Below are 18,411 nucleotides of genomic sequence, written 5' to 3'. Positions count from 1 at the left end.
AATACCTCGAGATCAAAATTCAAACGTGGATGCCTTAGCCAAACTCACGAGTGCAAAAGATGCTAACACTTTAAATATAGTGCCAGTTGAGCGGCTATGCCCACCAAGCATACGAGCAGATGAAACCAGTATGGTGATCTAGTTAGTAGATACATGGATGGCACCATACTTAGAGTATCTCATGAATGACACACTACCAGCAGATAGAAACAAATCCAGGACCCTTCAGAGACAATCTGCAAGGTATATCCTGGTCGATGGTATTTTATACCGAAGAGGATACTCAATGCCACTGCTCAGATGTGTTACACCAGAAAAGGCTAAAGAGATGATGAAGGAGGTGCATGAAGGCTTCTGCGGAGACCACGCTGGGGGGCAAAGCCTATCGAAAAAGATCCTAAGGTAGGGATATTTCTGGCCAACGATGAATGAGGACTCGATGGAGTTCGTGCGAACGTGTGATAAGTGTCAGCAGTTTTCCAAGATCCCACGAGCAGCTCCCAACGAGTTAAAGCAAATGCAAAGTTCATGTCCCTTCGCAGTATGGGGTATAGATTTAATCGGGTCCTTGCCTACAGGGAAAGGTGGTGTGAAATATGCAGTGGTAGCTGTCGACTACTTCACAAAATGGGCTGAGGCTAAACCGTTAGCAACCATAACGACAAAGAAAGTACTTGCTTTTGTTATTAAAAACATTGTTTGTCGATATGGATTGCCAAGAAAGATTGTCTCGGACAATGACACCCAGTTTGATAGTGACTTGTTCACAGGCTTCTGCGAAAGACATGGCATCATCAAGAGCTTTTCTTCAGTTGCTCACCCCCAAGCAAATGGGCAAGTCGAAGCAGTTAATAAAACATTGAAAGATACCCTGAAGAAAAGGCTCGAGGAAGCTAAAGGAGCATGGCCAAAGCAGTTGTCTGAAGTCCTCTGGTCGTACAGAACATCCCACCGAACAGCAACAGGTCATACCCCATTTTCCTTAGTATTTGGGTACAAAGCCATGTTGCCTGTCGAGTTAGATCCGCCCTCGCACCGTAGAATAACGTACGACCAAGACCAAAATAGCCAATTGTTGATGGAGTCCCTAGACCTAGTCGAGGAAAAATGAGAAAAAGCCCAGCTCCGAGTAGCTGCGTACCAGCAAAAAGTCGCTCGGGGTATTTTAACTCCAAAGTAAAAGAAAGAAAGTTCAATGTCGAGGACTTGGTACTTCGAAGAGTTTTCTTAAACACCCGTGACCAAGCTGCTGGAGTACTCGGACCAAACTGGGAAGGACCTTACCAGATTAAAGAAGTCCTTCAACCAGGCACTTACAAACTTGCACACTTGAATGGAGATCTCGTTCCACGTTATTAGAATGGAGAACACCTGCGCAAGTATTATCAGTAAACAGTCTTTCTTAAAGGACTGGCTTGTACTTATTTTTATTTTTTACAAGTTTTTGAAAAAGGGTTGGTCATGAAATATGGCTAATCGCTTATAAGTGTAAGATCTTTTTTAAGATCACTCGTAAAGACATGTTTAGTCCATTTAATACGAGAATTATAAGGGACTGTGCGCAGCCAGTCATTCTTGCCAAACTTTGTAATTTTTTACAAGAATTTACTCATTACGTGTGTTGTTTTGCTGTATTACGATTTTCATGTTATATACCGAGCAGTAATGTTCGTACATGTATTGGTCAAGGCAAGTGACCAAGGACCTAAAGCTCATCGATCACTTGGGGGGCATATAAGGTACATAGAAAGCAAAGCATACCAAAAGGTATGTAAACACATGAGTAAAATAAGTGAAAGCATGCTACGGTACTTAGAGTATTTTTCAAAATTTTATATTTTGTTAAGTCAAACCAAAGTACTATGCTAAGTTCGGTCATGTGAACAGATGTTATAATAAAGTAAAAATATTGTAATATCAAAAGAATTCTTTTACACCGCGAGCAGTACTGCTCGAATGTAAATGTTAAGTTTAAAAGAAAAAGCTGCCCGTGCAGCAATAACAACAAATAAATATTGTCTTAACTTCATGAACCGTGAGTCATGTAATAAAAAGAAAACAAGGAAAAAACTAGCTAAGGGGCAGCAGGAGGATCTTGGGGAACATCTTGGTTAAGCGCTTCTTCTACAGCTTCCCCTTCATTCATCCCCGTGGCTAGCGAAATTTCAGGGGAAGCAGGAACTTTGGCCCTTTCTTTGGCAGCCAGGCGAGCAGCGCAGCGAGCCAACTCAGCTTTCCTGGCATCCTCTGGAAGGTAGTCGAAGTTGGCACTTTGGTTATGCTTCCAAAAATCGTAGAAGCATTGAAGTGTCGCGTTCTTGTACCTTTCCAGGTCTTTGACATTCGTAAGCTTGAGTTGCTCCACTTGGCCCTTTAGGCTGGCAATGCTCTTATCTTTCGCAAGATTTTCCCCCTCGAGCCTTTTGACCTCGCACCAGTGGATTCGGCTGGCCTCCTGGTACTCCTCTCTCTGTTTTCTAGCACTTTCCAGAGAGGCCTATTTCTCCACCAGATCCGCGGCCAAAGAGTCCTTCTGCTGGGTCACCACTTCCAGCTCCCCTGCATGCCTTGCCTCCGCAGCTTGAAGCTCCTCCATCAACTTTAACTCCCGAACACAGGATTGCTCGATGCTGGCACCAGAGCGCAGATGGGCAGCAGTTAAAGTCAGCATGGCCTACGCAAAAAACAAGTGTTGGACAGACTTCAGGAAAATCAGATTGTAAGTAAAGAAAAGTAAGATGCTTACATGATAACTCTACAAAATAGAGTTATTTTACCACTTTTTATGTGCTAATTGTTGCTTAATTCTTGAGTTTTTAATTGATTTATTAAGTTTTTAAGTAATTTTGAATTCGTTAGGTTTATTTTGATTTTATATATTTTTGTGTGTTTTTATAGTTATTTTGTTGTAAAATATTGTAGTTAATTATTTGAATTATTGTTGTTTAGTTTGAGGTAAGAAAATGTTGTTTTATTGAACTTAAATGTTAAATATAAGGTAAGTGATAATTAATCTTTTCAAATAATTAAATTGATTTATTTTATAGTTGAAAATATTTTATTATGATTTATTTTATATTTATTATGTAGGGAATTTATAGAATTTTTTTAGCTTTGAAAAGTGAGGAAAAGAAGAAATAAAAGTGGCATTTTCTAAATACCCAGCTGCCAGCCAAAGCCCAACATCACCTCCACGGCCCGTTGGGCCTGCGCCTCCCTGTAGCCAGCAGCCCGCCTGGCCCAAATCTGCCCCAGCAGCTCAGCCACTCCCTTCCTCAGCAGCCAGCTCATCTCCACGTGACCCAGCTCCCCACGCCTCTTGAAGCACATCACCTTGCCTTCAGCTACATCCTAATATTACCCCAGATCCAAAGCAGCCCAAATGCCAAGGCCCAATTCAACCTTGCCAAACAGCCACAAAAAGACCAAAATGCCAAAAATCATATTTTTCCTTCCCAATATTTTTCACTCAAATATCAATTCACTCTTCCCTATTTTTCTTACCTAAATAAACATTCTTAATTCATCTTTTTACCCTAGCTTTTCACTAATCTTTTACCCAACCAAACATTTCATCTTTCCAATACTCTTACACTTACTCTATTTATCCTACCACTTCCCAACACAATTAAATTAATCAATTTATTTATTTTAATTTGATTAATTTAATCTCCATATTTTGCCTATAAATAGAGTATTGTAAGAACATTTGGAGGGCTCTTCTTCTTCATCTTTTTTTCAACCTCTTCTATACTCCATATTTCTCTCTTCTTTTCACTATTTTCTATCTACCATTTTCATCTTTTGAAGAGTATGTCAAGTATGTTATTTTGTAATTTTTATTGCAATCTAGTTATGAGCTTCTAATCTTTTTCAAAGGTAATTAAGATGATGATGAAGCAAAATGTAACTAGATAGTATTTTTTGTTGTATGTTGATTTCCCATTTGTACAACATTGTTTATGGATTTTTCTATCAAAGATATGCATTTTTCATCTAGTGTTGATTGTTAAAGCATATTACACTTAGTTCTTCATTATGCAAAAATATGATATTCTTTGATTAAATGTTTTTCATTAAATTGTTCACATCTAATTCTTAGAGCATAAATATCATATTTTGCCTAAACATAATCTCTTCGATTTTTTGTAGTTTCATTAGGTTGCAACACAACTAATGCTTAGAAATTATATCTTATATAAGTGAAGAAAAATCCTACTTTTTTTAAAGTAACTTGTGCTTGAATAGAAAATATAGTTTGAAAAAATATATAGTGTGATTTATTTCAACTATATCTAAACTCGGGAATCAATATACTTATAAATACTATTGAGCTTGCATTTTGTGGATTCTAATATCTTAATAATCTTATTTTACATATCTCATTTGAAAACCATTTTTCTATTTAATCTTAAATCTTTTTATTACTTGTCTTTTATTATTCTAAAACAAAATCTCATCAAATATTTGGAACTAGGTTAGAATATTCTTGCTTTGTTTGAAATAGTTTCTTTTGATGTTAGTCAACTCCCATGGGTTCGACCTCGTACTTACATGAACATTATATTCCGAAACGATTCGTACACTTGCGAGTTTAAATATTAAAACACCCTCTTTTGGGATCAACATTACACTGGCTGTCTCGTTCAGGGCCCTGTTGATGATCTGATCGACCCCCATTTCCTCTGCCCTTGCCATGGCCTCTTTGCAGTGGTCATGTTTAAGGATTTTGGCCAGGCGGTCTTTGGCAGACCTTAGGGCACAATGTGACAGTTCTGTCCCGGGAGAAGCCCCCAGCCTGTTGTGTTTGTTCGGTAGGGGCTGGGGGTGATGGAGCTTTGGCAGCCAGAGCGTTTGAAGGTGGAACCTCTTGCTCGAGAGGATGTTGTTCAGTGACTTAAGTAGAAGGCCCATCTGTCGAAGGGTCCGAGGCTCGGTTCCTCTTAGCCGAGGGCATTTGGTTGGACTCCCCATCATGTCGCCTGAACGACTTCTTCTTGCGAACCAGGGGGACTTCTTCCTCCTCCTGGGTGCTGTAGATGTCGAAGACGTTGGCAGAGGCCATTTCTGCAAAAGAAGTAAACATGCGGACAATGAGCCAAAAATAGATGACAGATTATGTTGCATCAGAAAAGAAATAAAGAAAAATTGTAAAGTCCAATACCCGAGCTATCACTACTGGTCGTTATACTATTGACTCTACTAGTCATACACTCACTCTCTGGCATGAAGAAGTCTAGCCATAGGTTTGGAGTATATGTAAAATTTCTGTCCCCGTCAAATAAGTGACAGGGAATTGGCAAACTATCTAGGAATGAAATAACTGTATCATTTTCGTTAGAGGACTCGTCTAAGTCTATGACGGGCTCGGTCTCCTTTTGTTTTCCCTTTCCTTTGGGGGCAGAAGATCTTTCTGCTGGGGGGGGTGCCAGTGAGTTCCCTGATTGTAACCCCAGTTGGTCTCCATCGAGGAGGAGACACTAGCGGTTGCTGCTCGGGATTTTCCTCGGCAGTGGCACTTCCTGCCGCGGATTCCCTCACATCCTGGTGAGGGGCTAGGAGGCCAACTAGCCTCAAGTTGGCCTCGGTGACCAGAGATTTGACGCTCTTCTCAACGTTTGTCATGCTGGCCAACATGGTAGACCTCAACACCATGTCTGGTGTTGGCTCTGGTCGCAACCATGGGCCTGAAAAAGACAAGAAGTTTCAGAAAAAATGCAAAGAAAAATGCTAAGTAAAGACAGCGACCAGTGGAAAAATACTTTTACCTCCTCGAGTGAAGGCCATGTTATTCGCGACCATGTCGGTCGTGAGGAAATACTCCTGACTGTATTTCCCCACGTTTGAAATGTGGGTTGTGTCACTCAGAAAGGTTCGGCTAGTCTCCTGGTGACAAAAGTGAAAGAACCCCGTACCAGACTGTTGGGGGTTGGACTTAAGGTCAAAAAGGTAATTGACCTCGTGAGGGGTAGGCTCGGGCCATTTTTTGTGATTATAGAGGATATAGAGTGCAGCAAGTATTCTATATCCATTTGGTGTGATTTGAAACGGGGCGACTCCAAAATAGTTTGCCACCCCTTGGAATAATGGATGAAGAGGAAGGGTGGCCCCAGCCTCTATGTGATATCTCCATGTAATGACCCAACTATTTCTATGACCTTGGACCATTAGATCTACTATACATAACTACTATTTTGGGAAAGATACATAAGAAATAATATAACTTTATTAAATCTCAAAATATTGTATCAAATACATAATAATAGAAAATATGGCATGGGTACCCATTGTTTAAAAGAAAAACATAAACTTTAATTCAATTGTTTAAAAAAACTAAATGCGGAAAAACATGATCTAAAAGACTAAATATAAATAACTTCATCCTCGATCGACACACAGTCCACTCAGTCCACTCAGTCCGTTCATCCTCAACACACATGCCAAGCTTCCAAGAATCCTTCTGCCTCCGTATCTAGTTTCCTGCATCACACTAAAAAATAAAGGAATGAGCCTAATGCCCAGCAAGGAAAACCTAACACATAACTCAGATACATAAAATTCATAACGTAGCATATAATAAAACATATCATAAACATATGTCACACATACTATAATGGTCATTATTACTTGGGGTCCCATAAACTAAACAAGTCATATGCCCATTAGATTAGTGGGGCTTGCTAGCTCAGCAAGTCATATGCCCATAATTTATTGGGGCTTGTTAGTTGTACGGGTCATATGCCCAAGTCTACAAACATACACAATATAACATTTCATAACACAACATAACATAAGATAACATATCACATATCATATAACATATAAAATCCTATCCTATTTTCCTTACCAATATACCGGGATGATGAGAACAAAGTCGGGATTTTGGAACACTCCTAAAAACCATAATATAGAGGTGAGTATACTAAAGAAAAGAGATGGAAAGAATAAACTACACCATCGAAACATTACTTACCAATGAAAACCTTAAGTTCGAAGAACTTAGATGCCTAAGAATAGAAAAGACTGAGTTAGGATTTGAGTAGAGAAGAACTATAAGAATCAATACAGAAAGGAACTAGAATTAGGAATACCTTGAATGCTTCTATGACCGAACTATACCTCGAAACCGAAATACACCATAACCTTACTTCCCAAGTGTTTATTAAGCTTATAATGATTAAGCTTATAACCCCAATCCAAGTGTTTATCACTCTATAGTCTCACTAGCACATGGAAGGCTCTGATCAATGCTTGAAGAATGAATGAAAAGGCTTGGTGCTAGGTCCTATTTATAGAGTTCTAGGAATACAAATTTTCTTTTTGGCTTTGAATAAAAATAATAAAATTTAATTGAAAATATTTGAATATCCTTCAGCCAAAGGCTTAGGAATTGGTCAAAATTTTCAGAGAGATTTAATGATTCAAAGCTTGATTTTTAAAATAATAAAAACAAATAGAATCCTAACTTCTAACTCCCTAAATCTCGTAACTCTAAACTCCCCTGCAGTAAAATCAATATATCTAGATCTGTAGAACTTTGATTTGGACTCTCTTTATACCGTTAGAAAGTTAATTAAATTATCTACAACTTTCTAGAAATACTATTTTTCGAAATTCATAACATAACTGGGTCAAAAATAGGTCGGAAGTTACAGTACCTTAAAGTTACGAAAAATCTATTTACAACCTAATCCACAAATAAATAAAATTGTGACAAATATCATGCTCCTATCAGATTTTGGTGAAGACTACTACTACCACTACTACCACTACTACCACTACTACCACTACTACCACTACTACCACTACTACCACTACTACCACTACTACTACTACTACTACTACTACTACTACTACTACTACTACTACTACTACTACTACTACTACTACTGTGCAATCCCACACCGCCTGGGGAAGGTCAAGTGTAATGATTCTAAGACTGTGTAGGTATGGGACTACACAGTTGAAGATGGCTTAAATAGATTGATGGGTACTACCTATACCAGGAAGATGCATCTTCTTTTCGGTAGCCCATCACTTGAGAACTCCAAAGTTAAGCGTGCTTGGCCTGGAGTAATCTAGGGATGGGTGACCTCCTGGGAAGTTTTCCCAGGAAGTGTGCGAGTGAGGACAAAGCACGCTGGAAAGACTTATGTTGGTTTGTAGGGCCAGTCATCATTCCAGAAAGCAGCCATAGTGATATGGGGCGTCACACAAGTCGTCGTCTATTGGCCTCTCACCTCCCCACAAATCTGGCATTAAAAGCTGCGAACAGAAAAAGGGGGAGGTGAGAAAGAAGGGCCTAAGAAGTTGGTTAGAATAACACTGTTCGTGTACAAAAGTCTAACTTTTATATAGCAACATCCTAATGAAAAATTGAAATTTTCATACGAACAGTTTGAAAAACAGATCAAAAAGTGAAAGTAAAAAGTTTTTCCGAGAAAACTTTTTCAACTCCAATAAGGGCGGGAAAAACTCAGTTTTTCAACTAGCCTAAAAATCGAATTTTTACTTCGATTTTACGTCCTAAACCTATGATCTCGACTATCAAACTGATTCATAACCCCTACAAAGTAAGTATGCTCTACCATATCTAACATAAATCGGCAAACGTCCAATTTCCCTATATTTTTACCCAGGAGCACGACACTGTTTCAAAGCCTAAAAAGCTAACATAAGCAGACATGCACAGCACAGTAAAGGGTACGGAAGTTCTGAAATTTACCTATACGAAGATTGAGAAGTCCTAGGGAAAATTCGATTCTAGGCGTGCAAGCAGCAGATTCCTGGAGCAAGGAAGGATGAACTTCAGAGAAATTTCTGGGCTCTGTCTTGGGAGTTCTTAGAGTGTTCTTGACAAAGAGATAGCTAGTAAAAGGTGAAAAAGTAATTTTGAAGGTTATATATATATTGTCTGAGATATGTTAAAAAGAGGCAATCATAAGTTACCCTTTTTCGAAGCATGGGGAAGCGTGATGGCCGTCAAAAGTTTACTTGGGAACCGAAAAGGTAAGATTGGACGTGAGGAGGTCACTTTTATCAAGGAGGCACGAACTACTCTGATAGATTTGGTGGGGTAATCGAAGGGTCATTTTCCTAAAGTTTATTTATTGCTGGTCATAATAAATAAACTTGGGGGGCAAATGTTATCCAAAAAGCAGGTGTGGATGACGTGGCAAATATTTTCAACACGTGGCTGACACCTGGCAGAGGTTCTGTTCGACCATCGATCATGGATGTTCCCTTGACACAGCATTTGAGTTTTATATACGACCAGACTGCTCGTATACTCCGTATATTTTTTAGTAATCTTGTAAAGTTGCAATCATATCCGAGATTATTTCCCTTTATACCTGATTATCCGATTAATTAGGTAAAAATATCTTTGATTGATTCATGTAACTCACCTTGAGCCTATAAATAGGGAGAAATAGTTCAAGGGAGGGACTTTTGGCTAATTTTTGTTTAGGCTTTAGAAGAGAATTTTGGCTATTATCTTTCGGTTGTATTACTCATCCCTCTAAGGTTTGTGAAACTCGAAGAACCCTAGTTCTTTGATCACTCCTTTGAGAATCAAGATCAATAATAGTCTAAGTGGACGTAGGTCATTACCAATTCTTGGGGCCGAACCACTATAAACTATTGTGTTGTTTATTTCTCTTTCCATTGGATCTTATTCAATACTTTCCATCACATTAAGCGTTTGACTCCGTGTCAGTTGGCCAAAACGAGGGTCAACACACCCCAAATGGACACCCGAGTAAAAGATTACGTATCTTGCAAGAATTGCATTGAACACCATTGAACCACCATCAAACCACCATCGAGCAACATCGATTTTTTCATGAAAATATTGATTTTGAAGGCCCCATCGAGCTGGCATCGAGCACCATCGAACCACGTCGATTTTCTGCAGATTTCAAAGTTTCAGATCTAAAAAAAATCGCAAAAAAAACCAAAAAATCAAGCCCAGATCTGTTAAAAAATATAGTATTTTAGTGTCCTAAGTGAGGAATACTTGCCGTTACATTGATTTCTATTATATTTTACCTTACCCATGAATTTTTTTTCTAGAGAGTGAGTTGAGAGGAATGGGTTGAGAGAGAGAGAGAGGGAAGAGAGAAGGGGAAGTAGATGGTAAAAAATATGAGAGGAGTATTTTGGGTATTGTCAAAAGAATTAGCATTTTTTTTTACCTAAACCCTTCATTAATCATAAAAACTCAAATTTCCAAAAAAAAAAGGCGGGGCTCACGAGGGAGTACTAAAACCTAAGGAGAGTCCTTTAGTTATCAACTCTCCATCTCTTTCGCTTTCTCATTCTTACAGCAACACTCTGTCGCTGTCTTTCATCCCAAGTCGCCAAACACACTCCCTCACCTTCACAACCTATGCTCTCTCTCCTCCTCACCATTGATTCTAGTGAGATTTTGCCTTCCCCTCGTGTTCTTTCTCAGTCACGATAACTCTCTTTCATGGTATCTCTCTCTCTACTTGCAATTGGCAGAGACGATGTGTGGGATTTGAGCATGCGATGGGCTCATGAGGTTAGTAGAGATCTTGTGATGATTCTTTGTTCTTAATCTGGTTGTGGTAATAATTTTTGTTTTCAAGTTCTCTCCCTCTTAATGTAATCTGTCATGATTTTTAGGCTAGTCCATCCAGCCTTGGGAAGTGTGCATTTGTTGTGATGGCGAACAAGGTAGGTGTTGATGGTGGAAACAGTCAGGTGGTAAGTTCTTTTATCCTATTTGTATTTCTACCACAATCTGCCACTGCTGTGTTTTGCTTGTTTAGAACAAAAAAAATGGTGATTTTGTTCTTCTAGAATATGCCTGTGGAGTTGGTTCTTATAGTGTATCGAATTATTTTTCATCTTCCTTCTTTGGGTATTTTCCTCCAATTCAGTCTATATTTATGTATATGTACATTTATTTATGTATATGTACATATATGTTTATCGTATCTTTATTTGCTAAAAGTGATGTGGTGAGGCTTAAAATTGTGGTGTTTATTGTAATCATCTTGAAAATGATATTGGTAGCTAGCTTATTAAGTTTTTGTATCATTTGTTTCCATTTCATAAGATTTAATGCATATGTATATATATAAGTTCTATTTTTGAGTATTGGACAATCCATAATTTTTTCTATAAATTGCTTTATTTTTGGGTATGTTTCATTCATTTGCCTCGAAATTGTTTGATTAATTTACTGAAAGAAACATTTTTGGGTGATATTTCTACTAAAGGCCATAAGAATGTTAACTCGTAGTGTAGTGTGAACAGAATTGAAATGTCCTTGAAGTAACCATAAGTATGGATGATTTAGAAATAGTTATAAACATGTGTTTGTGTTCCTATTTTGAGATTTCCTTGTCATTTTTTTATGTGTTATTGCCTCCCATCTTTTGTGTTTAATAACAAGTTTTTGTTTTCTGATTAACTTACATATTTTTCTGGTTTGAGTATTTTTTTTTTCTATTTCCTCAGGATACTACATATTTTAGTAGTGATGACTTGAGAGTTTATCATGATATTGGGCTCTTCATTTGACATTTTCTTTATTGATGAGTTCATATATATTTATGCTTTGATATATATTTTTGCTAGTAATTCTTTTGCTTTTATATAATTACTATTTCCACTTGCAACTTTATGCTTTGATATTTAATTATAGGTCTGCAAAAATTATAATATAGCATTCATTCATTGCCTTGTGACAATAGATGCCATGGGATCTCAACTAGTCATCATATTATAATCTATATTACTTGATGAAGGTATTGATGCAAAATTTCTCTGTTCAAACTGTCTGGTAATTGTTTTCCTTTGAGTTTTTATTTATTTATTTATTTTTGGTGCAATTACCATGCCATGGAGATAGGTGGAATTGATATCTCATCATGATGTGTTCCATTTATTTCATCCCATAAATAGACGGTGGGAAAGTTACTCCAATTGTTTCCAACAAACACTATTATAAAATATTATATTTTTAGGACATACACCTAAATATATAAGTCTTTAAAAAAGTTTTTAAAAAACACATTTTAAGATGCCAATAAGTATCCTAATAAAATATGTCAGTCCTAAAAACTCGTGAGAAAAGAAAATTGGTTAAGCGTGGCCTAAGAGGGTATTAAGGTAGGATAATTAAGCTATATAACCTTAAAAAGTTTTTCTATTAGCTTTGTAACCTCTATTTTTCAAATTTTAGCTGCACTAACCTCCTCTTTTAATGAAACTTTGGTATTCCAATAATGCCCATTTTATTTTTATATTTATTTTTAATTAAAAGAAGAACAAAAATAAGATGTTCCAAAAAAAATCTGAAAAAAAAATAGGGTTGATCCTTTTCTTCTCCATCCACCATTTCTTCTTCAAAATCTCTCCAAATCTATAGAAGAATTATGTTGCGACACACTTACTTATCTATTTTAGTGACATTGTTAGAAAAAAGCAATTACATTAAGGTAAAGTAAGTGAAAAACCCTAACTTTTTAATTTTTGATTTGAATGTGAAAATAAAGAAAGTTGTATTTTATTGGCTTATGTGTTTGTTTTTTCATGTAAATGCGATAAAAAAAATATATAACTACATTGTGAGCCATATTATAACCATTTTTTGGTTTTTGAGTTGAAAATGACGATTTTCGAAGTGAAACTCATGAAGAAGATGATACGCAAATCTCGACTGTGCACAGTTGAGAGCACTCACAAAGAATATGATACGTAGATCTCGACTGTGCACAGTTGAGCTCGACTGTGCACAGTGGAGCTCGACTGTGCACAGTTGGGAGCTCACTGTGCACAGTCGAGCTCAACAGTACACAATTGAGATCTGTGTATTATCTTCTTTGTGAGTTTCACTTCGAAAAATTGACATTTTCAACTCAAAAACCAGAAAATGGTTATAGACTATGTACAGTTGAGCCTGATTGGGTTCAGTTGAGATGATAGTTACAGTAGAGCTCGACCAAACATGGGTGAGATACTAGTTCGACTATGTACAGTTGAGCTCAACCAAACAAGGGTGCATGGTTGAGCTCAATTGTTGCTCAATTATTTATGGTTAAAATAGTAGTTGAGCTCAACTGGACTTAGTCGACAATAGTATTTTAAATTTTGAATCTTTCTACATTTGAATGTTAGAACTAAATATTTGCATCATAAGTGTACAATCGTTGAAGGATCTATTCCACCTTAACAACAATCTTGATGACAGTTTTAGCATCATAAGAGAGAAGATATATGTGATAGGGAAGTTGAACGTGGAATAAAAGAAAATGAACAAAGTTTAATAGATGATTACTTTGACCGTGAATTCTACATTGAAAATAATATTTGTGATGCTGCTTCTCCACCAGGCAAAAGTTGTGTTAATATAGGTTATGAACCTATGGACCTTCTTAACAAAAGGACAACATCATCATCTCCAACTCCAGATGACATTGACCCACTCAACTACTATGATCCATCAGACCACCACGACTAACAAAATCAAGTCACTAGTGAAGACCCATTTAGTTTCCCAGATGGATCAGATTTGGCAATTGGATAAGAATTCAAGAACAAGGACGAGGTAAAAACTAAGTTGAATGATATTGCAATAAAGGCTTGCTTTGAGATGGAAATTAATAAATCTACCAAGTCATTATATGTGACAAAATGTATTGAGAAGTCATGCAATTGGTCAGTGCATGCAGCAAAAGTTACCAACTCAGAGCGTTTCTCAATATGAACTTATTGTAACACTCACACTTGTTCCCTTATTAGTCGGAAAAGAAAGCATCGTCAAGCAACTGCTGCAGTAGTTGCTAATGCCGTGAGGTCAAGTTTCGATGGCCAAAAAGAGACACTGAAGCCAAAAGATTGATAAATATTCCATTATAGAACCCGTCTGACATGAGTAAAGCTCGACCATAAATGGTTGAGCTTTGCAAAGATTGATAAATATTTCAGCATAGAGCTCTACTGATGTGAGTAGAGCTCAACTGTCAACGGTCGAGATTTGGAAGACTAATGATAATTTCATCATAGAGGTAAACTGACATGAGTAGAGCTTGACCATGGATGGTTGAGCTTTGCAAAGATTGATAAATCTTTTAGCATAAAGCAAAGCTCAACTGATGTGAGTAAAGCTCAACTGTTAACGATCGAGATTTGGAAAACTAATGATTATTTCATCTTAGAGCTCAACTGACATGAGTATAGCTCAACTATGGGTGATCGAGCTTGTGACAATGTGTTTGATAAGAATAATTAAATCTTAATAAATGTGATAATTTTGTCTAGGAAAATTATGAAAATACAAATATTTTTGTACAATTAATTTATTAATTATATTCACAATTTTATTTATTAGTAAAATATTGGAATGAACATTGTTGTATTCATTAAATGTGATAATCTATGTATAGTAGATAGGAGACGTGACAATGTGCTTGATAAGAATAAATGTAACAATTTTGTCTAGGAAAATTATGAAAATACAAATATTTTTGTACAATTAATATATTAAGTATATTGATAATTTTATTTATTAGTAAAATATTAGCATGAACATTATTGTATTTGTTACACCCAGATTTCGAGCCTTAAGAATTGTGATCTCGAAAGCTGGATTCGTCAAGAATGGGCTTGTAATGTCTGGAACACGTGTCCGCCACCTAGGCACCGAACCTACAAAGCAGGGGCAGCCTCGAAGATGGTAACCTCGAAATCCCCACAAGCTCGAAAGGCAGACATCGAAGTACGTCTGTTCTCGGATGACCTCGGATCAGGGGTTCCGAGCCTGACATAAGTATGAGCTCGAAGCCACATGATCTCGGGGAAAGTGCTATAACTCGAAAGTCATTAAAAGACCTGGGTGGGTACGGCACTGATGATGTAGATCGATAACTTTGAATATCTTAGTGAGTCATTTTGGAGAGACGCAGTCTACATTCATTGTTGTAAATCCCCTATAATAAAGGGGTATTTATTATTCAGTTATACGCCCCCTGATCTTCAGGGGACGTTTCCTTGTATATAGGAGTTACAGGCTTTTAATGCCATTAAATTTATTTACATATACAGAATAACTTCCCGAAATGTGTGGGATAGTATTATGAAATCTCCTCTATAAATAGAGAAGTCATGCACCATTGTAAAGGGGGGAATTTTTGGGATCTTGAGAGAAACTCTGGAGAATTCATTCTTGACGAATTTCCAGAAATCATCTTAAGTTCTAATAACAAAGACTCGTGGACTAGGTAGAGTTAACCGCTGAACCACGTAAAAAATCCTGTTTGTCTTATTGTATTTTTCCGGCCATAACTATTTACTGTTTTCGTGCTCTTTATTCACTGTTGACGAAAAACGGCGTCAACAGTATTCATTAAATGCGATAATTTATGTATAGTAGATAGGAGACGTGACAATGTGTTTGATAAGAATAATTGAATCTTAATAAATGTGACAATTTTGTCTAGGAAAATTATGAAAATACAAATATTTTTGTACAATTAATATATTAAGTATATTGACAATTTTATTTATTAGTAAAATATTGGCATGAACATTATTGTATTCATTAAATGTGATAATTTATGTCTAGTAGATAGGAGACGTGACAATGTGTTTGATAAGAATAACTTAATCTTAACAAATGTGACAATTTAGTCTATAAAAATTATGAAAATACAAATATTTTTTGTACAATTAATTTATTAATTATATTGACAATTTTATATATTAGTAAAATATTGGCATGAACATTATTGTATTAATTAAATGCAATAATTTATATATAGTAGATAGGAGACATGACAATGTGTTTGATAAGAATAATTGAATCTTAATAAATGTGACAATGTGACTATACATGGTTGATTTTTGAGAGCCTTTATTATATGGCTTGATTGACATGAGTAGAGCTCAACTATACATGGTTGAGTTTGGTAGAACCTTTACAGTATGGCTCAACTAATAAGAGTAGAACTCGACTATACATGGTTGAGTTTTGAGAGCCTTTACTGTATGGCTCGACTGACATGAGTAGAGCTCAACTATACATGGTTGAGTTTGGTAGAACCTTTACAATATGACTCAACTGATATGAGTAGAGCTTGGCTATACATTTACATTCCTTCGACCTTTTTTATTTTGGTTTGGGTTGGACATTTGTGTAAATTTGGCCTTCACATCGTCAATGCTAACTATTGTTTTCCCACGAAAGTGTCTGTCTCTAAATGTGTTTGACTTAGCTTGACTTTTCCAACCTTTTGGATATTCTGAGAATTTTAGCTCAGATACTAATGCATTCTCCATCAATGAGAATCAGATCGGTACCTCATTAACAACAAACCACATCTCTGATTCTCTATCATAGTTGGCTTCTTGAATGAGTAATAACCACATCACTTGATTTGAATGTTCATAGTTCTTAAGTTCAAGAAAGTGGCAGAGTGGAGATTCCTTGAACAATTTTAAGTTGGTCGGGTCATTCTTTAGTACATCATTGATAAGTTTTGTGACATCATCCATCTTACTTTTTACACCTATCTTGCACTCAAAGTGTTCATTCTCCTCTAATATAGGCTTCAATCGAGGAATCTTTTCGATCTGCAATAAATTAAATATCATATTTCTTAATAATAAATAACATAAAAAATTAAATATATTACAAAATAAAACTTACTGGAAGTGTATTCTGTTGTGGCACAGAGGAAGAATTTGATTGTTCATCAACATGTGATTCTGATTGTTTCTCAGAACATGTCACTGACTCTTCTTCATTATGTACCTAGTAATTAAATACAAGGGAAAGATAAAATTTTAATCAATAGAGTAAAATAAATGTTAGACGAGCTCTACCCACTCCAGTTGAGAAAACCTATGAAAATTTCATTAAAATTTTGGAATCTCAACCATGTTTGGTAGAGCTCTACTTAAGCCTTGAAATCTCGACTATGTATGGTCGAGCTCTACTCACACCAGTCAAGCTCTACTCATACCAGTTGAGCTCTTTTCTATAATGAATTAGACTTTGGAAATCTCTACTATGTATGGTTGAGCTCTACTCACATCAGTAGAGCTTTACTCACACTAGTTGAGCTCTATGGTACAATTTCAATTATGTTTTGGAACTCTCGACTATTTATGGTATTTATTGACTCACACTAGTTGAGCTCCATTCTACAATTTCAATTAGACTTTGGAAATATCCACTTTGTATGGTTGAGCTCCACTTTCATCGGTTGAGCTCTACTCTCATTGGTTGAGCTCTACTCACATCAGTCGAGCTCTATGCTATAATTTTAATTAGACTTTGGAAATCTCAACAATATATGGTCGAGCTCTATGCTATCAATTAGACTTTGGAAATCTCAACTATATATGGTCGAGCTCTATTCTATCAATTAGACTTTGCAAATCTCGACTCAAGCTACTCGAACTCTAAATTGAAAGTTCATAGCATTTTTTTAAATTTCAACCATAACCCTTAAGCTCTACTTGTTTTGGTTGAGTTCTACATTTTAGACCAATATTTTTCAAATCATGCCTTTAGTGCTCTAAATTTATAGCCAATTGATTTCAATTAAATATATTATCTAATAAAAAAGTACAAGAATAGAAAAAATGTATTTAACTTCATTTACCTCATTATCTGATTGAGTCATTGTTGTGTTTGCTGGAGGTGTTGGTGGCACACTAGAATCCGACGATTTTGAGCACGACTCCGGACTAGATTCGTGAATAATCAACCGTCGTTGAATCGGTTGTTGTGGATCTCTAATGCTTGGTACTTTCGTCCGTGTCCTGGAATCCAAGAAATAGAGTGTATAAGAGTTGAGCTTGGATAATTGGACAGTCGATCCACCTAAAAACGCTAATAGAAAGCAAATTTACATAAAAATATCATCACCCAAACACTATAATAAGATCTATTTGAATATATGAGTCTAAGGAAATTGACTTGAAGTGATTATGCACCATGACTGTAATCTTCAATAAAAACAAGATTGTTAACATATCAATTATAAAACTAAGCTAATATGTACACCCTTCATCACATATCCAATATATTTTTTTAACAAAAAAAGATAATGAAGTAGTACAAACAATGTAAATATTCATTTCAAATATCAAACCATAAGCAATATCACATATTGTATATGAGTTGAAAATCTCAATCTAATTTAATAAAGTTAGTTCATTGAGGCATTTTCACAAACATATGATTTGCATTCTTTAATATCATCAAGAATATATAAAGAAAAAAACAAATTTACCCACTAATAGCAAAACTCTAGCAAGAACAAAAATCAAAGTAGTTGTCTATCAATGTTTTTTAATCCACTCATAGAAACAAGTTGCAATTTGTTCTTATTTAAGATTTAAAATTACATACTTTTGTTTGAAGAAAAA

The 18,411-nt window shown here is 36.1% G+C and overlaps 1 protein-coding gene across 1 annotated transcript; it reads right to left on the bottom strand.

Moving 5' to 3' along the window:
• Positions 1–16,320: 16,320 nt before the first annotated feature.
• LOC133795222 (uncharacterized) lies at positions 16,321–18,109 on the bottom strand. Its single transcript, XM_062232679.1, has 3 exons — positions 17,643–18,109; positions 16,682–16,786; positions 16,321–16,605 (listed from the first exon to the last, which is right to left on the bottom strand). The coding sequence occupies exons 1-3, from the start codon at positions 17,661–17,663 to the stop codon at positions 16,321–16,323; spliced, it is 411 nt and encodes a 136-aa protein (XP_062088663.1). The 5' UTR covers positions 17,664–18,109.
• Positions 18,110–18,411: the final 302 nt, after the last annotated feature.

This window comes from Humulus lupulus, chromosome 8 (assembly GCF_963169125.1).
Source record: "Humulus lupulus chromosome 8, drHumLupu1.1, whole genome shotgun sequence".
NCBI classification, from domain to species: Eukaryota; Viridiplantae; Streptophyta; class Magnoliopsida; order Rosales; family Cannabaceae; genus Humulus; species Humulus lupulus.
The sequence above is the reverse complement of the archived record's forward strand: the minus strand, read 5'-3'. Positions and strand labels throughout refer to the sequence as shown.

Bases quoted from the DNA above. Each gene is read 5' to 3' on its own strand.
- LOC133795222 (XM_062232679.1), bottom strand. From the start codon at position 17,663: ATGACTCAATCAGATAATGAG. The intron at 16,787-17,642 runs GTAAATGAAGTT...TTTAATTACTAG, and splicing joins TGACTCAATCAGATAATGAG to GTACATAATGAAGAAGAGTC. The intron at 16,606-16,681 runs GTAAGTTTTATT...AATTTATTGCAG, and splicing joins CACAACAGAATACACTTCCA to ATCGAAAAGATTCCTCGATT.